We start from the raw sequence: 27,507 nt of genomic DNA, 5'->3' as shown, positions 1-27,507 counted from the left end.
TCCCGTGTATCACCTGGCTGCTGTCCTTTGAAAAGGTTGGAGCTGGTGACCCTGCTCCTTCCTCAAAGAAGTACACACGACCTGAGGTGGGCACTGGGCCTCAACCGCTAGCCTAGGCAAGGAAATCCAGGGACCCCAAGGTGCGACGAGGGAAGAGAGCAGGACCGCTAAATCCTTGGAGACCCGCTTGCTTTATTCAGCTTATTTAATACACAACAACACAACCGTGGCCCCAAAGTGTGCAAAGTCAAAGCCTTCAGCCGTGGCTGGGGATGGAGAAGGGGCTATGGGCTGGAGCAGCAAGGGAATGAGACTGAACAGGGTGCCTTCCCGCTCGGCAGTCTCTGCCTCGGTCTGAAGTCTCGGTCTGAAGACCGAGTCCCTGTGGGCAGCTGGAGGGACCAGGGGAAGGGGGCAGAGACCTCCCTCTGGCTGGTGGGGCGAGGAGGGGGCGTAGAGGAGCAAAGAAGTAAGTCTCCTTGGGCTGGAGGCCCACCGTCTGAGGAAGTGGACTGCAGCTGGACAGAGGTGGGAAGGGGGAGGCAGGGCCAAGGAGAGCACCATTCGCTGTGGGGCGAGGGGGTGGGAAGCACCCTACAGGACAAGAAGCTAGGAATGCTGGGGGAAGGGCCTTCCCGGGAGCCGACACCGTACCCACCTCAGAGCCGGGGCCTCAGAACAGCCCACATTTAGAGAACAGGAGCAGGGTGCAGCAAGAGAGACCTGAGGCAGGCGCAAGGCCTGGACAACCAGGCTACTGGGCTCACAGGGGCCTGAGGCGTGAGCGGCTCCTAGGAGGAGGCCCCTAGAGAGAGCAGTCCTGGCTCGAGGGGAAGGGGTGGGGTGAGGGGTGAGGGGGAGAGACCACAGCCTCCTAAGGGGCCAACTCCAGCTCCCTGCTCCCCTCCCGGGATCCCGTAGTGCAAATCCATGGGGGCCTCTCAGTTACGGAGGGAGGCGGTGCCTGAGGGGGCCCCACGGGGGACTCCTCCACCCCCTCCTCGGCCACCGCCGCCGTCCTCAGTACAGCCGCTTCTCGTAACTGTGAGAGAAGGCAGAGAGAAGGCAGAGTTAGCATCCTTGCCCTGTCTCCATGGCAACCCTTGTCCACTCCTGCCAGAACAGCACCCGGGAGCACCGAGGGAGCTGAGGGCAGTGGAGCCAGAGGGGGGAGGGCAGAGACAGCAGCAAAGGATGCTGGATTGGGGCTTTTCTCCCGTCCCCCAGCAGCCACATCCAAGACATGCTGAGACCGGGGATAGAAACAAGAGCATGATACCACTTCGGCAGGACCCTACACAGCCACAGACAGACCAGAGGGTCAGGGGAACTCTCCCATAATCCCTCCACCTGCGTAATACACAGGCTCTGGGTTTCCAATCCCTCCACTCCGATGCTTTCTACCCATGTGAATCTGGACGAGCCATTTAAATCTCAATGCACCTCAGTTTCCTCATCTGTAAAATGGGTGGGCTGGGTAAGAAAATCCCTGAGGTCCCCTATGGTCTTCTGTTTCCCCCACAAGTTGGTATCACCCTCATGACTGGGTTCCCCACAAGGCAGCGCAAGTGCCCACACTGGACCCTGGATTGGACATGCCCTTGGTATGGGTGAGCGAGGATGGTCTTTAAAGACCACGGTTTTCACTGGAAGGAATCTCGGAGGCCACCCAACCCAACCCCCTCATTTTACAGATGAAGAAACCGAGGCCCCGAGAGCCATAGTGACTTGTTCTGGGTCACTCGGGTAGTCAAAGGCAAAGCCAGGATCAGAACTCAGGTCCTGTACCCCAAATCCAGCACCCTTCCCACAGCACCACCTCCCCACCTCCCCGACCACCCCATTAATCAATTCCCTTGGCGAGCTCTCCTGCCCCCGGCCCAAGGAGAGGGACTGAGGGGTCACCTCTAGGGGTAACTGGCACGCTGCAAGTTCCCACCTGCCCACCTGGTTTGGGTGGTGGAGGCAGCCAAGAGAAACAAGGACAGGGTCGTGTGTACCGCAGTTGTACCCCGAGGCCTACCCATCCCGGCCCCCCCATCCCCCAGCCGTCCCCCACCCACACTAATGTCTCTACTCTACTCTACGCTGGGCCCCGGGCTTTGCAGTTACTTACATGGCAGAAAGGTATAGCTACGGGAGGGCAGGGCAGAAAGAGACACAGGTTAGATGCCCGCCTGGTGCCAGGGAAGACAGGACCCCTAGCTACCCCCAAACCAGCCAAGTGCCAGGGCCACATGCCCCAGACTGCTGTCACTGTGGGTACCACCCGCTTCCCCTCAGCCCTCCCAATGCCAACACTATTCTCTAATCACCCTGCTTGAATGCAGTGCCCCTACCAAAAGCCCCTTGGCAACCTAGGCACCACCACCACCAGCGAGAGCCCGCAGCAGCCCCAGCTCTCCTGCTGCCAGCCACCAAGCCCCCGAGGCCAAGCCACACCTACGCACAGGTTCTCAGAACCAGGTGGCCATACCTACCATTCCTATGCCCAAGGAAGGGAAGACATGATTGGGGGCCAGAGCTCTAGTTCATGGGGAAGCCCACAGAGTGGGCAAGAGCTTCCTGGAATGGACAGAGCCAACAGGAAGACTCGCCTGGGCCAGGCCCTGCAACTAAGCCAGCTAATGCCGCGAGCCTCACCACCAACTGCGGGGCCTGCTTCCACCTCCTTGATACCCAGATGGACCCCCACTACTGTCAGGCTTGGAGAGGGGAGCCCCACACTTACGAATGGAGGCCATGGACGCCGCCTTCGATCTGGGCCGACATCGTCCGCTTCTCAAACTTAAGCTCTCCAGAATACATCATGGATCTGGGGAGGTGGGGGGAGGAAGGAAGGGAGAGGTTGAGAAAGGAGAGGGAAGCCCGCCCTTCCCCCACCCAGAGCACATCCCTCCCCAGCAAGGAGCACTGACCGCAGGACAGAGAGACTCCGGGCACCGATATCCTGGCAGCCGTGCTGGATGCCAGCGATGAGGTAGGGTACAAACTTCTGGATGGAGCCTTTGTCTTGAATGGAGCCCGAGACACCCTGTGCAACCTTCACCTTGTCCCCCTCACTGTAAGGGACAAAGAAGAGAGCTCAGGAACTCCATCCTACCTTGAGACCCTGTGCTCCATCTCACCTGGCAGCTGAGCCAAGGCAGGACTGGAGAGGATGAGACCTGAGGCAGGAATCCCACTGGAGATCAGAGCCGTGGCCTGGACCAGCCAGCGCCAAGGAGGAAGGCACACAGCATCTCCAACCCAGAACTCATGGTTTTTCCAGTGTGTCCTGTGCTAGTCTACTGTACAAAAGCGGGCTAATGAACCTCCTAAAGGGAGCTCAGTGGCTCCCTATTACCTCAGGATCAAATGCTGACCTGACTATTTGAGGTTTAAAATTCTTCACAACCATGCCCATGGGCAGACACGGTATCTCAGTGGTTAGAGCACCAGGCCTCAGGAAGACCTGAGTTCAAATCTGGTCCCCGACACTTACTAGCTGAGTAACCCTGGATAAGTCACTTAACCCCCTTTGCTTCAGTTTCCTTATCTGTAAAATGAGCTGTAGAAGATGGCAAACCAGTCTAGTATGTGCCAAGAAACCACAAAAGGGTCATGAAGAGTCAGACAACAACACATACCACCCAGGCCTCTTCCCACCTCTCCAGGTTTCTTGCACTCCTCCCCTCCCACTCACCCTGTGACGAGTCAGCTACACTGGACCTGAATGATGCTGGCTGCCCCAGGCCTGAATGCCCTGCCCCTCCCGCAGCCTTCAAGCTCAGGCTCCAACCTCACCTTTTAGGGGAGGCCTTTCCCAATACCTGAAGCTGCTAATGCCATCCTCTCACATGTCTGTTTCTGTGCATTGTGTATGCGGCTTATCTGCATCAGGCTATGTGAGCTCCCTGAGAGCAGAGCTGCTTCTCCCCCTTCCTTGTCACCTTGATGCTCAGTGTAGGGCTTGGTATACAGTGAGCACTTAATAAATGAATGCTAACCAGCAGTATGAGGCATGTGGGGGCCAACAGAGGAGGCCTGCCTCCCACTCCTCAGGCAAGAGATTTGGAATAAGGTCTGTGTTGTTCAACTGAGGGGAAGGAAATCACCGGGAAATGACAGGGATCTTGGATAAGCATCAATAAAAGGTAGTCCTGATATACAAATGCCAGAGAGCTAGCTTTTTGAGGGTTCAAGACCTTTCAAGTCCAATCTTTTTTTCCTCTGTGTGTTTTTGAGGCAATCAGGACTAAATGACTTGCCCAGGGTCACATAGGTAGTAAGTATCTGAGGCCAGATTTGAACTCAGGTCTTCCTGAACCCAGGGTTGGCCCTCTATCCACTGAACCACTTAGCAGCTGCCCCCAGTCACTTAATCTTGCATTCTAAGATATTTGGTTGAAGAGGAAGCTTTCTCAAAATTAAAACAAAAAAACCCCAAAACCACACATTAAAAATAAATATATGGGGCAGCTAGATGGCACAGTCGATAAAGCACTGGCCCTGGATTCAGGAGGACCTGAGTTCAAATCCAGTATCAGACACTTGACACTTACTAGCTGTGTGACCCTAGGCAAGTCATTTAACCCTCACTGCCCCGCAAAAAAAAAAAAAATACATGATTTGTCTGTGCTCACATATAACTGATATCATATCACTTGTCTCTCAATGGGTAAGGAGGGAAGAGAATTTGAAACTCAAAAATTTTTTAAAAATGAATATTGAAAAGGCGCTTCTCTATGGTGTTCTTATGCGATGTATATCACAGGTACCAACTCCCCACCCCCATCCTCAACCTCCCAGCATCAGATAATTTTTTGTTTTGTTTTGGTTTTTTTGCAGGGCAATGAGGGTCAAGTTGACTTGCCCAGGGTCACCACCGCTAGTAATGTGTCAAAGTGTCTGAGGTCGGATTTGAACTCAGCTCTATCCACTGTGCCACCTAGCTGCCCCCTTTGTTTTGTTTTTTTAAAGACCCTCTAGTCCTTTTTAACTCGGCCCAACAAGGGCAGCTGCCCACAGCCAATCACGGTAAGGAGGCAGGCTCTGTCCTTGCCCACAGTGACCACAGGCAGAAGCCTGTGTAGCAGAAGGGAGCGAAGCACCCACCTGAAGTATCTCTTCTGGCTGCTGCTGCTCTTCTCCATGGCATCCAGAGAGCCCATGCCCCTGTACTTCTTGAGCCGCACGCCATCGGAGAAGAAGTACTCCCCTGGGGCTTCTGTGGTGGCAGCCAGCAGGGAGCCCATCATCACTGTGGGAGGAGCAGGAGGAATGACAATCAGGCGATCAGCACTCGGACACCTGCTTGCCACTTCTCCACCCACCTGGTTACTCCCCCTTTGTCTAGCTCTACTAGCCTCTCAAACCCTTTAGAAGTTAACCCACCCTACCCAGTTTTCCCCTTCCTCTTCTCCCCACCCCGAGTCACCTGTAGAGGCTCCGAGGGCCAGGGCCTTGACCACATGCCCCACTGTCTGGATCCCACCATCAGCAATGACAGGGACTCCAAAGCGACGGGCGTATTCAGCCACCTTGTACACAGCGGTGCCCTGGGGCCGGCCACATGCCATCACTGCCAGGGGATGGGGGTGGCAAAAGAGAGAGACATGAGGAGCAGATAGTGGCCGGCTCTGTGACCCTGGGCCAGTCATTTTAACCTCTCTGTGCCTCAGTCTCCCTGTCTGTAAAATGGGGTCAAAAAACAGTACCTGCCTCCCAGGTTTGAAAGGCTCAAACGTATACAAAATATAGGAAGGGCTCTGTACCTTCAAGCACTCTGAATGCTAGCTGTTATTTATTAACAACAACAACTTTCTGGGGGAGAAGAGAGATGTGAGGCTCAGCTTCAGACCTCTGCCAGCAGAGGGGCTCTACTGCTGTGAGAGACTTGGCCGTGTAATCAAAAGAGGGGAGAAAAACCTGGTTGGGGGGAGGGAGCCCAGACACAGGATGTGCCATGTGCGTTCGTGCACACACACACCCAGGGGCTACAGGTGGTGGTTTAGAACACATTTCTACAACACAGAAGCATCTGATAAAAGTTACAGGCCCAGGCAGCTAAATGTTCCCCAGCCTTTTGAGAATATTATCAATCACCATCATCAACAATAACAATAAAAATACTAAAAACTAGCTTTGTGGTTTGCAGGGTGCCTTCTACCTGTTAATTCATTTGATCCTTACAAAAAATGCTATGGAGGTGCTATTTGCTATTATCACCCCCATTTTATAGATGGGGAAACCAAGGCACATAGAACTCTGGAAAGTATTTTTGCCAGGATCACAGAGTCCCTAAGTGTGTGAGGCAGGTTTCAAACTCAGATCTTCTTGATCCCAAGTCCCACACTGTATACGTTCCTGTCCAGCAAATGCTAATGACACCTGAGTTCAAATTCTGGCTCAGATACTTTCTAGTTGTGTGAACCTAGGCAAGTTGCTATGCCTCAATTTACTAAACTATAAAATGGGACTCAATGACTCTTAAGGTCCCTTCCATGGGTAGTAAGCATTGGTTAGGGAGCAGGGAAGAAAGGGGAGGAGGAAAGTAGATCCCACACCTAGCTACAAAGCTGACTCAGGGCTCCAGAGCAGGAGACCACAGAACATAGTCTATAGTTCAAAGTCTCCTACTGCCAGATGCTTCCATGTCATGAGATCCTAGAACACAGAACTGGAGATCTAATGAGACCAAATACTGACCCATTATTTTACAAATGAAAAATCTGAGAGCCAGAGAAGTGACAATCAGAGCCAAAATTTGAACTTAGTTCTTTCTTCTAACTGCACACCAGTGCAATTTCTTTCTTAACTTTTTTGTTGTTTTTTTGCAGGGCAATGGGGGTTAAGTGACTTGCGCAGGGTCACACAGCTAGTAAGTGTCAAGTGTCTGAGGCTGGATTTGAACTCAGGTCCTCCTGAATCCAGGGCCAGTGCTTTATCCACTGCACCACCTAGCTGCCCCCTCTTCTTAATTTAAAAAGACAAAATTAAAAGTTAACAAGTATTTTATCCCCCACCCCACGCCCACCCCCCCCCAACCTTGGTTAAAAAAAAAAAAAAAGAGAAAATCCTTGTAACAAATACAAGGGTCCATGTGTATTCAATGCTATTGGTATTATGCCACCAGGAGGGATAAATGTGGGTAAAATCAGCCGGGATGCGTGGGTGCCACTCACCTTCCTGGGTGATACAGATGGAGCCACAGCCCATGCCCACTCGAAGCCCGTCCACACCTGCATCAATCAGGTTCTTGGCCTGTGCTGCTGTCACCACTGTAGGCAGGGGCACAGATAAATGAGGATCTGGATATGCTATTCTTGTCCATGATGAAAATAGCTAAGACGCCCCTTCCCCACAGAAGCACCCCATTGATGGAGGGTACAAACCAGATAATAGGCTGGGAAATGCTGCCACCACCACCACCCCATTGGGAGCCAGGAGACTGGAAGGAAAAGGGGGACCCCAGACTCACCATTCCCACCAATCACCTGCAGCTGGGGGTACTTATGCTTGATGTAGTGCACCATAGCAATCTGATACACTGAATTCCCTTGAGATGAGTCCTGGGGGGAGGCATGAATAGGAACCTCAGGTCCTCTCCTAAGTACAGGCACACCCTTACCTGTGGTGTGCGCCCCAACTCTAGGAAGGCACCTTTACCCCCGGGCACTCCCCTCGTGGGCACTCCCGAGAACCTCCCTCTCCACATCATACCCACTTCCCAAGCACCCCCTTTGCTCTCACCAGCACAATGACATCAGCACCCGCCTGTGTGAGCAAGTCCAGTCGGTATTTGTCATCTTCGCGGGTGCCCACAGCGGCTCCACAGAGCAACTGCTTGTGGGCATCTTTGGAGGCCAGGGGATAATCCCGGTTTTTCTTCAGGTCAGTCCGGGCGATGATGGCTATCAATTCATCACGGTCATTCACAATAGGCAGCTTTCCTAGCAAGGAAAGATGATGGCACAAGAGGGCAAAAGTTCATCACATTCCATACCTAAGTTACGGAAATCTAGTCTTTCCTTCTCTCTTTTTTTTTGGGGTATGTGTGTGTGTGTGTGTGTGTCATTTCACTACATCACCAAACACTGCCATGAAATGGCAGCCCCTGCTGAGAACACTTCTCAGGGCCCAGAGGGAATAATGTATCTCTGCCCTTGGTCACGCTAATTCTGGGGTGAGATCTCGAAGCAACTTTGAAGTTCCAGCCCAGGCCTGGGTCATCCCTTTCCTAGAGGACCCCAAGGTCTACTCCGGCATACTCATTCTAGAGCCACAGCCAAGCCCCTCTCCTTGGGAGCCCTGAAGTGGTCCATGGTTGGGCCAGGCCCACAAAACAATAAGAAGTGACCTTTACAGACAGTGTTAAGGTTTGACAGGTGCTTTACAAACCTAGCGTTCACTGCCTGGGGAATGGCTAAACAAATGAGGGACTGAATGTCATAGAACACTAATGTGATATAAGAAATACAACAAACATGACAGATATAGAGAAGCATCAAAAAACTTATATGGGGGGCAGCTAGGTGGCGCAATGGATAGAGCACTGGCCCTGGAGTCAAGAGTACCTGAGTTCAAATCCGGCCTCAGACACTTAACACTTACTGGCTGTGTGACCCTGGGCAAGTCACTTAACCCCAATTGCCTCACAAAAACAAAAACAAAAAAACTTATATGAACTAATGCAAAATAAAGGAAGAAAACCCAGGAAAACTATACACAATGACTACAATGATGTGAATGGAAACATCTCTTCCTGTTCCTTTGTAGGGGTTGGGTTGGGGAGGGACCATTGTATATAAACATTTCTTTCTTTTTTTTTTTGTGAGACAATTGGGGTTAAGTGACTTGCCCAGAGTCACACAGCTAGTAAGTGTCTGAGGCCGGATTTGAACTCAGGTCCTCCTGACTCCAGGGCCAGTGCTCTATCCACTGTGCCACTTAGCTGCCCCCTATAAACATTTCTGTTGATTGTTTTATCTGATTGTTTTTCTTTTTAAAAAGATTCTTGGGGCAGCTAGGTGGCACAGCAGATAGAGCACTGGCCCTGGACTCAGGAGTACCTGAGTTCAAATCTGGCCTCAGACACTTAACACTTACTAGCTGTGTGACCTTGGGCAAGTCACTTAACCCCAATTGCCTCACTAAAAACAAAAAACCAAACAAACAAAAAGATTCTCTGTTATTAGGGGTGGCTTTCTGGAAGCAAGAAAGGAAAAGACACAGGGGAAAATGTAGATGACATAAAAACCAAGAGATGCCAACATAAGTCCAAAAAGCTTTTCTCCTTGCTAAGTGGCACGCCCCTCAGCATACCCTTAGATACCTTCACCATCTGCTACTGGGAAGAACCCATATTTGTGCTCCTGCTACAGTAAATAAAAGGCAACAGGGGCAATGTCATGGGGCTGCTGTCTGATCCAGGGGCAGGACCCCTCATGACAAGCTGGCGCCAGTCTCCCATAGACTGAAGCCCTACCAAGAGGCCCAGGATACAAAGCCACATCCTCCTGCAGGAGTATTGAGGGGGGCCCAGGGAGAGGTGGAACAAGCTAAAAAGAGTTGGTATTGCTTTCTAGGCTGGGTACTCCCCCAGTACCTTTCTTGCTGCGCTGCAGGATCTCATTGGCTTCCTTCAATGTCACACCCGCTGGTGCCACCACCAAGTCATTCCGACTTGTCATCACCTGTTGGGGTTAAGTAGAGTAGGTATGTTAGTCAGAAAGCAGCCGGGGAAGGGAACCTTCCCTTTTAAGGTACTTAGAAACCCCACCTGTTGTCACCTGTCCCGCCAGCATGAGCCCTTCCAGGGCCTGCCTTAGAGGATATCACCCCGGCCTAGCAGGCATACCTCACTGAGGTAGGTCGAGTGGTCCTTCTCGGCGAGGAAGTCTATGTCACGGGAAGTAACAATGCCAACCAGCTTGCTGCCCATGGTGCCTGTCTCGGTTATGGGTATGCCCGAGAAACCATGCCGCATCTTGGCCTCTAGCACGTCTCCCACTGTGTGTGAAGGGCTCAAAACAACGGGATCTGTGATAAAGCCCTGTTCAAATTTCTGAGAAGAAAGAGATAGTGTAGGAATGAGGTTGGAAGCAAGCAGGGAGACAAATTAGGGCAGGATGTCCTGCTCAAACAAAGCAGGTACCCAGACTCTGCTTACTCTCAAGGCAGAGCCTATGGGGCATGATGTGGGCCAGAAGACCCATCCCTGCCCCCCACCCCCTACCCCACATCACCACCACCCTTGTTACAGAAGGTAGAGAGCAGCCAAGATAATAAAGCCTGGTACCCAGTAGACAGGTGTCTGAAAGTAAAGTTAGTGAAAGGCATGTGGGGGCAGCTAGGTGGCGCAGTAGTTAGAGCACTAGCCCTGGAGTCAGGAGTACCTGAGTTCAAATCCAGCCTCAGACACTTACTTACTAGCTGTGTGACCCTGGGCAAGTCACTTAACCCCAATTGCCTCACTAAAAGGGGGGGAGGGGGCAGCTAGGTGGTACAGTGGATGGAGCTCTGGCCCTGAATTCGGGAGGACCTGAGTTCAAATCTGGCCTCAGATACTTAACACTTACTAGCTGTGTGACCCTGGGCAAGTCACTTAACCCCAACTGCCTCACTAAAAAAAAAAAAAAAACATGTGGAATGTGTCCCATTGGCCATGGATAAAGCAGATGAAAGCTGTTCTGTGGGTCTCTCCAAAGATTCTAGTACTCACCTTGACCTTGCGCACCTCATTGGCCTGGAACTCAGGGGTACAGTTATGGTGGATGAAACCAATGCCACCCATCAACTGGAAGGAACAAAGGGCAGAGTCAGAATTGACAGTGGTCCTCCCCGTTCCCAACTGAAAACCCAGCTGATCACACCCCTACCCTCCAGCTTCCAATAGGCCTCCAATCTGTTCTTTCCCCACTCTCTAGTTCTACTCACAGCCATTGCAATGGCCATATCAGCTTCAGTTACAGTGTCCATAGGAGATGAGATCAACGGTGTCTTCAGAGTGATTTTCCGAGTTAGAGCTGAAGTCAAATCCTAGAGGCAGAAAAAGCAGGAAATATAGGGGAAAGGAGGGGAGGGAGAAAAAGAGGGGAGGTATGATGAGGGGGAGAGGAAAAGCACTTACTAAGGACCCTTTCCTTCTCCATAATATCAAATACATGAAAAGTGCCAAGCAGCCCAGTGCTCTGTCACTGAGGACAGAGAGGGGGATGGTGTGTAGCAGGGCAGGGGAGCTGCTAGGTTAATGACAAATCCTGAAAGTTGTTTTCAGTCCTGTCCCACTCTGTGACCCCATTTGGGGTTTTCTTGACGGAAGCTACTAGAGTGATTTGCCATTTCCTTCTCCAATTCTTTTTGCAGATGAGCAAACTGAGGGCAACAGGGTAAAATGATTTGCCCACGGTCACACAGCTAGTAAGTTTCTGAGGCCAGATTTGAACTCAGGAAGATTGGTCTTCCTAGATCTAGACCTAGCACTCTGTCCACTGAGCCACCTAGCTGCCCTGGCACTGGTAGCAAAGGAAAGAAGGATCTACGTCACCAAGGAGTCAATTATTCCTGATTTTGGAATGGCTCTCCTCTGTCTACCAGAATACTGGGTCAGAGGCAATTTACCTTCAATTAGACTAGGGGGAAAAAACAACAAAGCTGTCCCGAATACTCCTAGCTGTCCCTTAATATTGTTTTTAAATAAATCATCTACTATGCTCGAGTGGCATCAAGGAAATACAGGCATGAAGAAGTAGGGCCAGTCACTCATCAAGATCACTGGTGAGATGTTAAAAAGAATAAACCAGGGGCAGCTAGGTGGCACAGTAGATAGAGCACTGGCCCTGGATTCAAGAGGACCTGGGTTCAAATCCGGCCTCAGACACTTGACACTTACTAGCTGTGTGACCCTGGGCAAGTCACTTAACCCCAAATGCCTCACCAAAAAAAAAAAAAAAAAAGAATAAACCAAGGAAGGCCCCCAGCACTTTGAGGCGAGATCCTGTGGTAAAGTTATGGCAGCTGAACACCATGAGAAAGCAAAGCAGACTGAAATCTGTATCACTGAAAGGGGTCATCTTATTGATAAGATCACAGTTCCAAGAAGCACTGAAGAATTCAGATGGGTGATTTTTTGTTTCTTGGAGTAAGGAATTCCATGAGTTTATTACCCCCTATATAAAATATCTCTCTATAAAACAAGTAGGAGGGCTGGCCTCATGGGCAACTGGGTGGTAAAATGAGAGGATGAGGCCAGATGAACAAGGCTCCTCCATCTCTCAATGCTACAAACCCAACCTCTTTTAAGCTCTCGACTAAGCTATGACCCTGTGATTTGGTAAACAAATTCACCCTCACCCAGCACAAACAAACTAGGATATAGCAGGCCTCTTATTGCTCCTCCTTTTATCTATTCTGGCTGAAGAATCTTGATTCTTTTTCAAGTCTTCCATCTACAGCTATTCCCTATCTCAAAGGCTACTTGTAGTATTTTGTTTTGTGGAGTTTGGGTTTTTTGTTTTTGGTGGGAAAAAGCTCAGTTCTCTAAACCATTTCCAGTGGGGTGGCACAGTGGATAGAGTGGCAGGCCTGGAGTTAGGAAGACTCATTTTCCTGAGTTCAAATCTGGCTTCAGGGGGACAGCTAGGTGGCACAGTAGATAAAGCACTGGCCCTGTATTCAGGAAGACCTGAGTTCAAATATGGCCTCAGACACTTGACACTAGCTGTGTGACCCTGGGCAAGTCACTTAACCCTCATTGCCCTGCAAAAAAAACAAAACCAAATCTGGTCTCAGAAACTAGATGTGTAACCCTGGGCAAGTCACTGCACCCTGTTGGCCCGTAAAATGAGCTAAAGGAAGAAATGGCAAACCTTTCCAGTTCTATTCCTTTCTTGAAGGGGAGAGACAGAACACATACTAAGTTGATTTTGAGAGTTCAGGTTTACCAGCACCACCCTGGGTCACATTTATATGCCTGAGGTAAGATTTTCTTTTTTTTTTGCAGGGCAATGAGGGTTAAGTGACTTCCCCAGGGTCACACAGCTAATAAGTGGCAAGTGTCTGAGGCCACATTTGAACTCGGGTCCTCCTGAATCCAGGCCTGGTGCTTTAACCACTGTGCCATCTAGCTGCCCCCAAGATTTCCTTTTAATCACCTCCAAGGAAACTCAAACATCTAATAGTTATATACAATGGGTAAATTTGATTGGATAAGCCCAATCTCTTCAGATTTCCTCATTAACCCACAATGCTAATGGAATCAATCAATCCCACAATAAGCAATTACTAAGCATCAGACACAGTGTTAGTTATGGACTTTTAAGTATTTGAGTAACTCTGTGGGTAGGCAATCTTTGTGTCTGGTTGACTTATTCTACTTGAGTATGAGAAGGGAGGGGAGGGGAGGGTTAGGTCACCAGATACCCATTTGTATTTTGTTTTTATCTACTGGTATGGGAAGAAGTTAGCTAGACAAACCTCATCATTCAATCAAATTTCCTAATCAGCTAAGAATGAATTCAGGATGCACTCAAGGGAAGGGATTAATAAATCCCATCAAAGGAGGCCAGGTAAGACTGATCATCCCAAAATGACTTAGCAGAGAGTTAGTTCTAAAATTGGACTGAAAGACATCTTCTAGTCTACTACCACCATTTTACGGATAGGAAATCCCTTGCCTATGGTCAGTGGGCTGGGAGTTAAAGGACAGGACTGAACCTAGGTTTTCTCACTACAAATGTAGCTCTCTTCTCCATGACAATAGGATGTGAGGATGAAGGAGTAATTCTCTTGAAGAACAGGAGGCTGGGGAGAGCAGTGAGAATAGAATAACTCAAGAAATATATATCATCTAGTTGAGGATTGGGTAGAGTTTCCATTCAATGCTTCTAATTAAATGCTTTCTCCCCCTTTAACTAGACCTGTGATCCCATTAGTTTAAGGAGAATCCAGTGAGGTGTTTCCTCTACCAAAACAGATAAGTATAGCTAGATAGGTCAGTGAGCACTGGCTCAGGAGTTAGGAGGACCTGGGTTTAAATCCGGCCTCAGATGTGTACTAGCTGTGGGACCTTGGGCAAGTCACTTAACCCTGATTGCTTCCCACAAAAAAGATATAAAACTTATCAGTTTTAGAGAGTTGCTGGGGGATTAAATGGATAAATATGTATAAGAGATAGGACTTCAAAAGAAGGGATTCCTAAATCCAGGATTAGCTCTCCTTGCTTCTGCCTAATTACCTTATAATGCATGGTATGTTATATCTAAATTTGTATATTTTCTTTTTCCTTGTAAATAAACTCTGGGGGAAAAAATGCACTCTCATGGTCTGGAACTCCTCAAGACTTGGGTTAGCAGGACAAAAGAGAAGTCGGAGCCAAAGCCAGACACCCAGACATGGTGACAGTGCAGAAGAAGGGGGACAGGTAATTAGGGTTTAAATAAGTAGATCTCTCTGGATGTAAGGAGTCAAGCTGTTTCAGGGACCCAGGAAGGTCCAGGAGGCTGAATGCCAGCCATTAAGGGAAGTCTGGAAAGTAGGGAAAGATGAAAGCCTTTAAAACCAAAGCAAAAGCCCCCTGGACAGGCTCCAAGCAGGGTAGATGTTGTCCTGGCAAGAGGGCAGGAGTCCTTAGGAGACCTAAGACTCAGCCTAAGGATGAGGGCACCCCTTTCCCTTTGTAAGAAAAACCAAGTAGGGGCAGCTAGGTGGCACAGTGGATAAAGCACTGGCCTTGGATTCAGGAGGACCTGAGTTCAAATCCAGCCTCAGACACTTGACACTAGCTGTGTGACCCTGGGCAAGTCACTTAACCCTCACTGCCCTGCCAAAAAAAAATACAAAAATACAAGAAAAACCAAGTAGGGAAGAGCCTACTCTCAAACCAAAACCAAAGCAGCAAACCCTCAAAAAAGGAGGTACTTACCACCTCATCCGCTGTGAAGTCGATGAATCCTGGCAGGATCAGGAAATCACTGTGGAGATACAGATAAGACGTGATTACTAAGGGGGAAGTGGAGGCAGGCGGAAAGGAAAGCCATCCTTCACAGTGCTAAGGACAACCCAACAAGAGCGATGTCCTCTGGACCCCTACCCATTTCTCTCCAACAACCCTTCTGGCCCATGCCCACTGCCCAGAGAGTGGATGCCAAGAACTAAAAAGGGGAGGGGGCACTTCTGGCTGGCAGCAGTCACTGCCCCTATTCTTCTAAGTCCCATTAGGGAATGCCAAAGTACAACAACTCCTTGTGAGGGCTGCTTCCCCTTGGCCTGATACACAGTAGGTGCTTAACAAACTTATTGTCTCCCAGTCAGTTGAATTTTTCGGAATTCCTACTAGATGCAGGAGAGTGCTATGTGAAATACCATGAGAAGCAGTGGCCCCATACAACCAAATGTACATGTGCTGTCCTTGCTCTTTTCCCATGCAATCACGAAAGGAAGAAAACCAACCAAGCAACCAAAAGCCCAAGAGCTTACTTGAGAACAACTCTTCTGCCCCTCTGAGTCTCTACCAAGAGACCTAGTTTAAACCTGTGATTTCACCAGTATGGGAAACTCCCTTTGCCCAAGCAGATAACAGTTTTGGGTAATTCACAGGCTGATCGGTTGGGGGGAGGGGAGCCTAAGGTTCTAAATGAACCTTAGCCAGTCAGTGTCAGAGTGGGACTTGAACCTGGGTTTAACAGAGCATGTTCTAAATGGATTAAAGAAATGTTTCCAGTCTCAAAAACGCAATAATCAGAATAGGGTCACAGTTCCATCAAGGAAGGAGTCCTGAGTGCATTTTAGAAAGAACATGAATTGAAGGGAAGACAGGAGAGATCATTCCAGATGGGATCTTATTGGTTGGAAATGGTTTAGAAACCGTGGGGCAGGGAGCAGAGTGCCTAGTCTTCAGGCCTGAGGGGAGGGAGGTAATTTGCCCCAAAGAGTGTCATTTCTTAAATGAGAAAGAGCTACCAAGCCACATAACTCCAGGGCCCCAAACAGCATGAACCTAACAGATCACACAGCCTGCCAGACACGCCCAAAGCAAACCCCCAGAGCCACTCCCCACAGTGCTAAGAGAAGTGGCCCAACTTCTGCCACGTCTAAGAGGTGCCACATCAGACTACAGAAGGAAGAGGACAGGCACCCTTTCCACAGTCACCTGGCCTAAAGCTCCCTGGAATCCAGGCTTTCAGGTACTGTGGCTAGAGCAAACCTGAGGAGGAAGCTAGCTGGCAAGCTGGAACTTAGATGGGCAGGTGGGGTTCTTCCACACACCCCCAACCCAACCTGTCTCAGCACTCACATCAGACCCACATCACTGTCAGACCCACATCTCCTGTGTTCTTTTTCTGGGCTGTCTCCTTGGGTATCAAATTTAGACCCTTCCCCTATTTAAGCCTTGGTTCTCCTGGCTGTTTTCAGTCAGGAGGAAGGATAAGCCGTGGGTGAACAAATAAAACTCTCAAAGATTCTTCAGCACCTAGGGAAGGGAAAAACTCTAACCAAGGTATGGGGATCCTCCAATCTCCACTGCCTCTCAGTTAAGGTCTATCCCATCCATCCTCCCACACACAGAGCCCAGAACCTAGGTTGGGACACTGGAGGCCAGCTCAACTATCCCCTTCATCTTAAGGAAGACCCACACCTATTAATGGTCTGACCCAGTGGACAATAGGGCCCAAATTCCCAGTACTTAACATTCCCCACTGGAACTGGTGCAGGAAGGATTGACAGAATCATGGATTTAGACACGGAAGGGACCTTAAAGTTCATTTAGTCCACTTCCCTGATTTTACAGAGTATGAAACTTAAGGCCCAAGGAGTGACTTGGCCCTAGGAGTGACTTGGTCATAGAAGTGATGGCAGGGCCAAGAACTGTACCAAACGGCTGATTCCAAATCCATTAACTCTTCCCATTGCACCAATTAAAGGAGGGCTGTCCTGCCCGATGCTGGGGTGCAGATGCCTTTGAGCTCGTGACCACCCCCTAGAGGCAATGATAAGGACTCCCTCTGGGGAGGAGGGTTTTTTAAACCTGTTCTGAGGGTCACTTTAACTCCATCCCCAATTGGGAAAGTAAAAGTTGTGTTCACCAGCACTACCGGGCAGGGGAGGGGACTGGACTGGCAGAGGGTGAGAGAAGAGGAGACCACTTGGCTTGTGAGGGACTTCTGCCACAGGCTCCAATGCTTCTGTCTGGCACGTGCCCGGCCCTGCAGCCATGATCCAGGGCTAGTGCCAGGCCTGTGGCCAGCCAAGCAGCTGGAATTGGGCCTGGGGAACAAAAAAGAGCCGCAGACCAGACGAAAGCTACCCCCTGCCCCCACACACCCAAATCAGAACGGAGAAGGCCAGAGGAAACTTGGGGACAAAACTGTTCACGTCAAAGTGAGCGCCAGTGCCAACCTGTGGGGCTGTGGAACCATCTGGGACAACTGGATGGGGAGGGCAGGGACGGAGAAGGGGAGGGGGGGGAGGGGGAGGCGACCCAATGCCGTGGCCCTTTCCCCTGCAGTGGACGATCATTATCTGGGCTCCAGGGGCCCCTCCACCAGAAGCAAGGCTTGGGCACCGAAATGCCCGTGGCAGAGCTGGGAGCCTGGGTATCCAGGGAGGGAGGCACCATTGGGGCAGGGGTCCAAGGAGAGAGCTCCGAGACTACCACTGTCCCTTCCATGAGACTACCCAAGAAACCCACACGAGAGGGACAGGGATCGTATCCCTTCCAGCCCTCGGGATCGGCCCGGACTCTGGGGGATCCTATGGGATCTCTAGGAACCCTCAGGCCTGCAGACCTGCTGCCACCTGTGTATGTGTACCATATGGAGGGCCGGGCCCCTCGCTCGCACACAGTAGGTGCTGCATAAATTATCTGCTGACCCGGGTGCCAACAACCGGGAAGGGGTGGGAGGCACGTGTCGGCTGGGATGCGGCTCGGCGTGCCCCTCCTTCCCCGTACCCGAGCCCCCGCGCCGCGGGCCAGCCAGGGGGCGGTAGTAGGGGAACCCCCGAGACTGCCAGGGGAGGGCCGGAAGGCTGCAGGGGAAGGGGCAGCCCGGGGCGGAGGGGGGGAGGGATGAGGGGTCGGGGTCGGCTCTGCGGCGGCGCGGAGGGGAGGTCCCCGGGGGGCGCGGGCACGCCGGCTCCGAGGCCCGCGGCGCGCGGACTTACTTGTAGGTGAGGCCGTCGGCGATGGCGAAGAGCTGCTGCGCCGTGAGCCCGTCCTCGGGCACGTAGCCGGTGCCGCCGCTGATCAGGTAGTCCGCCATGCTGCTGAGAGACACGGACAGCCGGCATCAACTACCCGAGCGCGCGCGGCCGTGCCGCTGGTGCGGCGCCCTCCCGCTCGGGCCGGGGGCTGCGGCGGGACTGCCTGCGGCGGCGGCGGGACGGACGCGGGCCACCGCCCTCCCTCTCGCTCTCCCGGCGACTCCTCGATCCCGGCCGCGCCGCACAAAGAAGCCCCGGGCAGAGTCAGGCTCCGTGTGGCGCGCTCAGAGCACGGGCCCGGGGGCGCGAGGAGGGGAGAAAAAGAGGAGGAGGAGGGGGCGGCCGGGAGGGAAGCGCGGGGGAGGAGGAAAGCTTAGAGGAAGGGGCCGAGCCAGCGCCGGGGACACGCCCCCTCCACCGCCCCTCGTCCCGACCCGCCTCCCCAGCCCCTACTGCGTGCGCCCTGCCCACCCCCACCCCGCCCTCTGCAAGGGGCTGTTTCGCCAACCCCTGCCGGCGTTCTCCCCTCCCCTGCCGGGGGGCCTCTCTAGCAGGGTCTCATCCCAGCCAGAGCCCGCGCCACCCCGCAGATCTGGAAAATGAGCTCAGCTCCCGTCCCTATCGGCGGCGGCGCTTTGGACCGGACCCTTTCGGACTTGGGTGGGGCAAGTAGGGCCGCCGCTCTCAGGCACTGCCCATAGGGGGCTGCAGAGCTCACACATCTCGCCCCTGAAGCTGCTCCAACCCCAGGGTAAAATGCAGTGTCACCAGGCAGGATGGTGGGGGTGGGAGGCATGTAAGTTTCGATAGGGGTGAAGGAGCTGGGAACATGCCTGGGCCTTTCATTAAACATTCCTGGTTTCGGAGTGGCCTTCTTCTTACAGTAGAATACGACACACGTTCGGATCATCAGGCACTGGACGTGTCAAAGTATGCCTCAAATCTAGAACGCTGGCCCTGGAGTCAGGAAGACCCAAATTCAAATTTGGCCTCAAACAACCCCTTGCTGCCTCAGTTTCCAAATGTAAAGTGGAGATAATAATAGCACCTACCTCCCAGGCTGCCTGGGAGGTATTAGTGAAGAGCTTTGCAAACCTTAAAGAGCTCTGTAATTGCTAACTATTAATAGAGCCGGAAGAGACCTCCAAATTCAGCCCCTTCTTGGAGATGAAGCAATTTGCCCAAGGTCGCCCAGGTAGGAAGTCAGGGGTGGGAGTTTAATCTGACTCCAGAGGCATCACCTGGCTCCTCCTGCCTACCGCGGCCCGGTTAACCAAAGCTACCCCCTTGATGCTCAGAAAGAGAACAAATCCAAGGTGACTCAGCGCTAGGGTTCTCCTCCAATTGGCCTTCCAGTCCAAAGGACCTTCCAGCTCGGGACTCCTGATGCATTTGGGGACCCTCTCTGTAACTTATGAGCAAACAGCTAATACTTGTCAAGGAAGAAAATTTAAGCCCAGGTCCTCTGAGCTCCAGGGTCAGGCCCCTCTTCATTATCCCAGCCTGCCTCCCACGTTAGCATTTCTGGCCTCATAATCAGGCAGGTGAAGATGGCCTTTGCTCTTCCAAGTCCCCACCTCTCACCTTGGAGGTAGAAAGGGTCTAGGTTCAAATCTTCACCCTGTTACTACCTATATAATATCTGAAGTACTTAAATTCTCTGGACCTCATTCTCCTCGTTGAAAAATGTGGAGGTTGGACTAGATGTCTCTTTCAGTTCTAAATCTGTGCTGTGTTTTCGAAGTGGAAGAAATGGCAGGAAGGACCCAGGCCCAGGATACAGTTATCAGGCTGGGCATATGCAGAACAGTACTGGGCATCACACTTGAACCCTGAGTGATGGGCTAGGTAGGTTGCTGGTCTCTCTTGCCCCTGCCTAGCACAGATCTCTGGTCCCTGTGGAGGCCCTGAGTTTTGTTTACTTTGTGATATATTGTGGTGGTAGGATGATGGCAGAAGACTCTCTAGGGGAGTCTTGGCCTCCAACCTGGGATCCTCCCTGGGATGCCCAGCCTTCCCGTTAATGACACCTCCAGGGAACCTGCTGGGAAAACACAGGCTTTTCCTACCATCTGTTCAAGGTTAGAGTGTATTGGGGGAGGTTGATCCTAGATACTTGAGGGCACCCAAAGCCTAATTAATTAGATCATAGATGACTGGAAATGGAAAGCAACCTTCCAGAGCAACCTTGTCCAACCTCCACACTTTATAGCTAAGGAAACTTGAGGGTCTAGAAGGTTGAAGCTCTCATAAGTACCTTACCACACCATGAAGGTAATGAACAACATAGGTTTTCCAGAGCTTTCAAGATAGCTCACACGCTCAGTGATCACTTGGGTCAAGAAGTTTGCTTCTGGGAGTTCTCCGTTCACTAGTAGCCCAGTGATCTCTGCTGAGGATTGTCAGGTCAAGGGCTAAGGCCAGGCGGAGAGTTAAGGATATGGAAACTTCTGTCATTTGGGGAAGGGAAAGAGAGGGTCTACTTAAGAGATGGGTTGCGAAGTTGTCTTTAGAGGTGTGTGTGTGGGGGAAATTGCTGGGTATGGAGTCAAAGGATTTGGGTTCAAATTCTGGTTCAGCAACTTACTGCCTGCATAATAATAATAATAGCTAACATTTATATTGCACTATGTGCCAGGCACTGTGCTAAGCACTTTACAATTATTATCTCATTTGATCCTCACAAAAACCTTAGAAGGTAAGTGCTATTATTTATTATCCTCATTTTAGAGATGACAATAATGATAATAATAATAATAATACCTGCTAACATTTATAGAGTGATTACTATATGCCAGGCACTGTGCTAAGCACTTTACAACTGTTATCTCATTTGATCTTCACAACTCAGGAAGGTAAATGCTGTTATTATCCCCATTTTAGAGATTAGGAAACTAAGGCAAACAAAAGTTGAGTGACTTGCACTAGTACGTTTCTGAGGCTGGATTTGAACTCAGATCTTCCTGACTGTGGGCTCAGTGCTTTGCTTGGACAAGTCACTTAACCTCTGAACTTTCCGAATCTACAAAATGAAAGGGTTGGAATATGTGATTTGCAGCCCCTTCTAGGCCTAAGTCTCTGAAACTGGAATCAGAGTTACCAGCTGTGGCTCGAGGTTGGCAGCACCTTGAAGCCACCTTTTGGCCTCATCTTTTCTAGAGAAAGGCAGAGCTGTGGCCTGAGGTAGCATTCACAGAGCATAACATGCCTTCTGCTGCAACCTCAACTCTTCCCATTTCAGTGGTCTGCTATGGGCCAGACATTTCTATAAGATAAGGGTACAGCAGGGTGTGGCTTAAGGCTAATAAAGAGAACACCTGGGTTCTGGTTCTTGCCTGGAATAATCCTGCTTCATGTCCTCGCTATGAGAATGTAAGAACCTTGGAGAGGGAATCTTTATCATTCCCAGTGCCTAGCACAGGTATTGGAACATTATAGATTCGTCTGTTGACTTGTCCAACCACTTTCACTGGTGTAGCAATCTTCCCATGGGGAAACTCCCTCTACTAATGCAGATGAGGAAACGGTTCTTTTATAGAGTTGACTGAAGGGCATTTAGAAGTTAACTGACTTGCCCAATGTCATACAGCCAATATGTGTCAAAGGCAGGACTAGAACCCAGGTCTTCAGATCCTGAAGTCAGGCAGGCCGGCTATCTTCCACCCTATGTTATAGCCCCTTAATAAATGGGTTTTTTGAGTCTCATTAAAGTGAATTGCCTCTGACCCGGAATTCTACTACAAGGAGGAAGGTCACTCCAAAAATCAGGAATACTTAGTGATCCATAGATTCCTTCCTCCCTTTCCTACCAACACAAGGGCAGCTAGGGGAAGATGGATATAATGCCAGGCCTGGAGACAGGAAGACTCCTCTTCCTGAGTTCAAATCCGGTCTCAGACACTCACTTCCCCCTGTTTGCCTCAGTTTCCTCATCTGTAAAATGAGCTGGAGGGGCAGCTGGGTGGCACAGTGGATTGAGCACCAGCCCTGGAGTCAGGAGGACCTGAGTTCAAATCTGGCCTCAGACACTCAACACTAGCTGTGTGACCCTGGGCCAGTCACTTAACCCCAATTGCCTCACCAAAAAAAAAAAAAAAAAAAAAAGAGCTGGAAAAGGAAATGGCCAACCACTCCACTATTTTTGCTAAGAAAACCCCACATGGGGTCACAACACAACTGAACAACAACAAAAATTACTACCAGCATCTTGAAATGGCCCTTGTCTCTCCTGGCCCTAGCCCAGCAACCTGACTAATTAAAGGGTCAGAGGCTGCTCATTACTCTAAGCTGCTGGGCTACTCTAAGCTTGTGGTATATTCCTGCCCTCTTCTAATAACCCTGCTAATCCATGATGTTCCCCCCTCCCTCTTCCTGACCTTCTCCAGCTGCTTCCTCCTTGGGAAAGGGAAATCAAGATTGCCCAACCCACAGCGATCTGTCCCATGCTTCTCCAGCCAGGTAGTGGCTGGGATAGGGCAATAAGACAGAGCTTGTTCCCAAAACAGACTGGCTTGGGAATGCCATGTTGGCTTCAGCCAACTCCTTGGGACAAAGGATGTGGATCATTTGATTCCAGCCCCCTGGACTTGAAGTCAGGAAGACCTGAGTTCAAATCCTGCCCCAGTCACTTGTTACTGGATGTGTGGCCCTGGACAAATCATTTAACCTCTCAATCTCAGTTCCCTCATCTACAAAATTGGGATAATAATAGCACCTACTTCACAGGGTTATTGTGGGAACCAAATGAGATTTTTGTATATAAGTAAAGTGCTTTGTAAACCTCAGAGCCATATATGACCATTGACCATCAGCTATTAATTTACCCAGTGACACAAATACTAAGCAGCAGGGTGGGGATTGGTCCCAGGTTCTCTGACTAAATCCATCACTAAAGTTCTCAAAGAGAAAGGTTTCCCCATTCTCCTAAAGTTTATGTTGTTCTGGAACAAAGGGGAGAGGGCTGGCTTGGACCAATTCAGCAGTTTCTGGCGTGAAAACTAAGAGCCATAGAGGTTCTTTCCAGAAGAAAGAAACAGGCTCTTGTAGGAAAAATGTCCTCCTTCAGGCAGAGATGGTATCTCTCAGAAAGGCCTTTACCTGAACTCAGAAATGTGGAATATTGAACTTAGGTCCTGGAGACCAGAGATTCTGGTTTAAATGCTGATTCTGCCCTATACTAGCTGTGTGACCATGGGAAAATCACTCCTCTCCGGGACTCAGTTTCCTCGTGATAATAACAATACAAGAGCTGCCTCCAACACAACATTGTTGAGAGGAAAGCATCTGCAAATATTAAATTATAGAATTATGAGTTATTACATTAAATAATAATAACAATTATTATTCCCGAGGAATTTAACTCTCATCCCTGACTTTACATTGAGTACCAGAAATAGGTACCTAATCTGCTTTCTGTAGAAGCAGTTACACCTCTGTGCGCACAAATAAAGCTTCCAATCACCCCTTACCCCAGTAAGTGGCTCCTGCCCATCCCCACCCCCAGGGCCTTTATTAACAGGATTTCCTGGGGGAAGATGTCCTGGGTCAGATCACCCAAAGGGCGGGGGTGGGGGTGGTGGTGGTGCTGAGTGGGACAGCCTGCGGCTACTTGTCGAGTTGGGGGAGGGGCTTGCAGTAGAGGTTAAGCTGTTAAAAGTTCTTACATAAGCACCCAGTCTCCCAGCGGGAGCTGCAAGGCTAATTCCCCCAAAGGACCCCCCCCACACACACCCCAATCCAGCTGCCAGGGTCACCTCCCCAAGCTGCTGAGCACCAGCAGATGGAGCCGGCAAAGGAGTCCAAATCCTTTGGACAGGAAGGACAACTAGTAGGGTTTCCATTTCAGGCTGCAGATAAAATCCATAGATTAGCTGCTGTCTCCTTTACAGTCCGGCTCTGCCAGGTCCCAGGTCCCTTTCTCCCCAATGATTCCCCCACCCCCTTACAGAAGGACCCTAGCTGCTTTCCTCCTCCCATAATCATTAACAGCAGCAAATGCTCATAGAGCTCCGACATATACTTGGCTTCCAGCCCCCCTTCTACCTGTTGATTGAAGGAGGTGCAGGGTAAAGAGAGGACAATGCCTAGCTATCTGCCATCCTCTCTGTGTGCCCCCCCTGCCAAAGTCAAGCCCGGCAAACCAGGGTCTCCGCAGCCCTTGATACCCGTCTCTACTAAGCCGACCCAGTTCAGAGAACGTGTCTAGGAAGAGCGTTAGCCAAAGAGATCTGAAGAAAGTTTGCTCTACCTAGGTAGGGCTGGGAAGCCAGGCAAGGAGGGGGACGTAGGGGTTCGCCCGCTGCACATGCCAGCATCCCCCTACCCACTCTGAACGGGGAAGGAAAAGGAGTTGGAGTAAAACGGCCCACCGCCCCCGCCCTAGCCCCTGCCCCAGCCCGGGGAGGATCCTGCACTTGGCTTCGCATCCCCATCCAGAATGTGCCAGGGGAGGGAGTGGGGGGTGAAGATGATGGAAGCGGCGTGGGGGGCTGCTCCCAGACCTCCTCCTCCCCGCCCCCTCCTGGCGGCGGGTCCCCTCCTGCCCTCCGGGGCCGGCCTCACGCCCCCCACCCACCCCCAAGCCCCGCCCCGGGCGTCACCTCTCGGGCTCGTAGCCGGCCTGCAGCAGGCGGGCGCTGTACCGCTGCGCCGCCGTCTCGTGGCCCGGGTGCTGCCCCCGAGCTCCCGGCTCCGGGACGGGCGCCGCGCTTCCGCCTCCCTGCAGCGACCCCGGCCCCGGCCCCGGCCCATGCCGGGGCGGCGGCGGCGGCTGCGGCAGCGGCACCTCCATGCGGCGGCGGCGGCGGCTGCTGCCTCTCCGCCTCCCGCCCCGGGGCGGAGAGAGGAGCCCCCGCCAAATCCCAGGCCCCGGGAAGGGGCGGGGCCCCGGGGGGAGGGGCAGAGGCGTGGGGCGGAGAGGAGAGGGGGCTCCCGGAGGAGGGATGCCGGCCCGAGTCCGCCAGAAGGATTCCTTTCCCGGCGTCTCCCGAAGGGAAACTGGGGCACGAACACGGGGCCTGGGGTCGGGACTGGAGAAAGAAGAACCCAGGGATGGTGGCTGTCCAGCTTTCACGGGGCAGAAAGTGGGGCTCGCTTTCCCTTGCCTGGCCCCGTTCTCCCTCTTCTGCGTCCCTCTGGCCTTTCCAATCTTAGAACCCCTTCTCTCCTGACCCAAGGAAACCCAGCTCTCAACTCCTGGTCCATTTCTCCTTTTTGGCTCTTTCAGCCGACCCCAGGGACAGAGAGGCTTGTCTTTGTCAGCTCAAAGGGGTGTTGCATTCCATTTTTGATAGACCTGAATTGTATTTCATCCTTCTTTCTATTCCCTCCTCCACTTTGGGAAAAGGAAAGTTACCTAGGTGATTGCACAGTGATTATGGAGGCGTGGAGGGAGTGTGTGCACACGCACACATACAACCCAATCAATCAGCAGGTTTTGATTGGGACTGGATATTCGGGGGTGTACCGGGAATGAGGCTGAGCCAAGCTAGGCTTCGGAAACTGCTGCTAGATCCGACTACCCTAGAAATTAAGAAACCACTCCCCCACTCCCAGTCCGAGTCGGTTTGAAGGAGATTTTACTTTACTTTTCATCTGTGTTCTATTTCTGATTTTATATCAGAGGACTTGGGTTAAAACCCTGCCTCTGAAGCTTACTAGCTTTGTGACCTTGGGAAAATCACCAAAACTCTGTTTTAGTGAGCCTCAGTTTTCTGCTCTGTAAAAAGAAAGGTGGGACTAGCAGGCCTCTGAGGTCTCTTCAGATCTAATAGATACATTATGATCTCTTGGTTTCCTCTCCAAAGTAAACTCTAGGCAACACACACTGTTGAGGTTTGGACTATTCGGTGATGTGGTATCAACAGACAAGCAAATAAACACCCACTGTGTGTCAGGCAGTAGAGATGCTATATTAGCTGTGTGATGCTGGGCAAGTCACTTAACCTCTGTCTGCCTCAATTTCCTCATCTGTAAAATGGGGATAATAATAGACCGTGCCTCTCAGGTAGCACAGTGGATAGAGCCCCAGGCCTGGAGTCTGGGAGACCTGACTCAGACACTTATTAGCTGTGTGACCCTGGGTAAGTCACTTAACCCTCCTTGCCTCGCAAAAAAAAGAAAGAAAGAAAGAAAGAAATGAATGGAAAATGAAAGCCCTTGAGCCCAAGACCAAGGTTGAGAAGAGCTCCTCCAACCTTAAGCTGGGGGATGATGCCTTAGTTATTTGACACTTGAGGCTTAGGGTTAACTGGGCTGTCAAACTCAAATTGATAGGGGCACTAAATCATACTACAGGATCCCTGGGGGTGTAGGGGGGTGGGGGTGTACATTGACTTAGAAAACCACATGTTAACATTGGCTACATTCCCCATATTTTTATTTATTTTGTTAAATATTTACCAATTCCATTTTAATCTGGTTCTGGCCTGACTCTAGAGAAAGTTGCTATGGCCTGGGGCCCTTGAGACTATTATTTGACCCTTCTGCTTTACCTCTAAGCCTGGAGGACCAAAGACCTCATCTACTACTCCTGGAGCTGGAAATAAACTACAGGCTTTTTGAGAGCTGGGACCACTTGTGTTTCTTTTGTCTTGCTTACTTCAAAGATTTGTCATTTAGTTGGTATGGATGGGTTCTCTCTTTGTGGAAGGTGGCAGCCTCTTTATGACTCAGTTGACAAAGCAGCCAGATGGCCCAATGCAGAGAGCCCAGGGCCTGGAGTTGGATAGGCCTCAGTTCAAAGCCTTCCTCAGTCACATGTTAACTGTAAAGACCCTGGGCAAGTCATTTAAGTCTCTCTCAACCTCACTTTCTTCTTCTGTAAAATGGGGGCTATAACAGCATCCATCTCATAGGGTTGATATAAAGGTCAAAGGAGATAACAAATGTGAAACACTTTGCAAATCTTAAAGGGCTCTAGAAATGCTGTTTTATCACCACCACCACCACCATCATAGGTCTTGAGAGATGCTATAGAGGAAAAATTGGTCCCACTTTGGCTAAATTGGTGGTAGCCTCTCCAAATATAGTTAGGGTGATTATCAGACAGCGGAAATGAAATTCATTGCCAGCCCACATTAGAAATCTTCCTAGCTTGGTAAGACATAGCAGGAGGCAGGTAGATGGCTCACTGGGCCTGGAATCAAGACCTGAGTTCAAATCCAACCTCACATACTTACTAACTGTGTGACCTTGGGCAAGCCACTTAACCTCTGTTTGTCTTAATCTGCTGGAGAAGGAAATGATAAACCACTCCAGTATTTTTGCCAAGAAAATCTCATGGACAGTCTGTCCCATGGAATCATGAAGAACTGGGCCTGATTG

The 27,507-nt window shown here is 50.9% G+C and overlaps 1 protein-coding gene across 3 annotated transcripts; it reads right to left on the bottom strand.

Annotated features, from left to right (window-relative positions):
* Positions 1-180: 180 nt before the first annotated feature.
* Positions 181-24,864, bottom strand: LOC122729954 (inosine-5'-monophosphate dehydrogenase 1). 3 transcript variants are annotated; one of them, XM_043969109.1, is made up of 16 exons: positions 18,692-18,839; positions 18,145-18,246; positions 14,906-14,954; positions 10,921-11,022; positions 10,706-10,780; positions 9,842-10,048; positions 9,590-9,677; positions 7,735-7,934; positions 7,463-7,553; positions 7,167-7,262; positions 5,420-5,563; positions 5,098-5,242; positions 2,919-3,062; positions 2,732-2,815; positions 2,117-2,133; positions 181-1,042 (listed from the first exon to the last, which is right to left on the bottom strand). In XM_043969109.1, exons 2-16 carry the CDS (start codon positions 18,240-18,242, stop codon positions 942-944), a joined length of 1,641 nt encoding a protein of 546 aa, XP_043825044.1. In that variant the 5' UTR covers positions 18,243-18,246; positions 18,692-18,839; the 3' UTR covers positions 181-941. The 3 variants fall into 3 exon arrangements, with proteins under 3 accessions (XP_043825044.1, XP_043825042.1, XP_043825043.1); XM_043969107.1 differs by lacking the exons at positions 2,117-2,133; positions 18,692-18,839 and adding an exon at positions 24,783-24,864; XM_043969108.1 differs by lacking the exon at positions 18,692-18,839 and having other exon boundaries at positions 18,145-18,574.
* Positions 24,865-27,507: the final 2,643 nt, after the last annotated feature.

This window comes from Dromiciops gliroides, chromosome 5 (genome assembly GCF_019393635.1).
Source record: "Dromiciops gliroides isolate mDroGli1 chromosome 5, mDroGli1.pri, whole genome shotgun sequence".
Lineage (NCBI taxonomy): Eukaryota > Metazoa > Chordata > Mammalia > Microbiotheria > Microbiotheriidae > Dromiciops > Dromiciops gliroides.
Note: the sequence above shows the minus strand (reverse complement) of the source record. Positions and strands in the feature narration are given on the sequence as shown.

Excerpts from the sequence above, each read along its gene's own strand:
- LOC122729954 (XM_043969109.1), bottom strand. The coding sequence starts at position 18,242 with ATGGCGGACTACCTGATCAGCGGCGGCACCGGCTACGTGCCCGAGGAC. Across the intron at positions 10,049-10,705 it reads ATGAGGTGCGCAAGGTCAAG|AAATTTGAACAGGGCTTTAT; the intron begins GTGAGTACTAGA and ends CTTTCTTCTCAG. Across the intron at positions 3,063-5,097 it reads AGCCAGAAGAGATACTTCAG|TGAGGGGGACAAGGTGAAGG; the intron begins GTGGGTGCTTCG and ends TGTCCCTTACAG.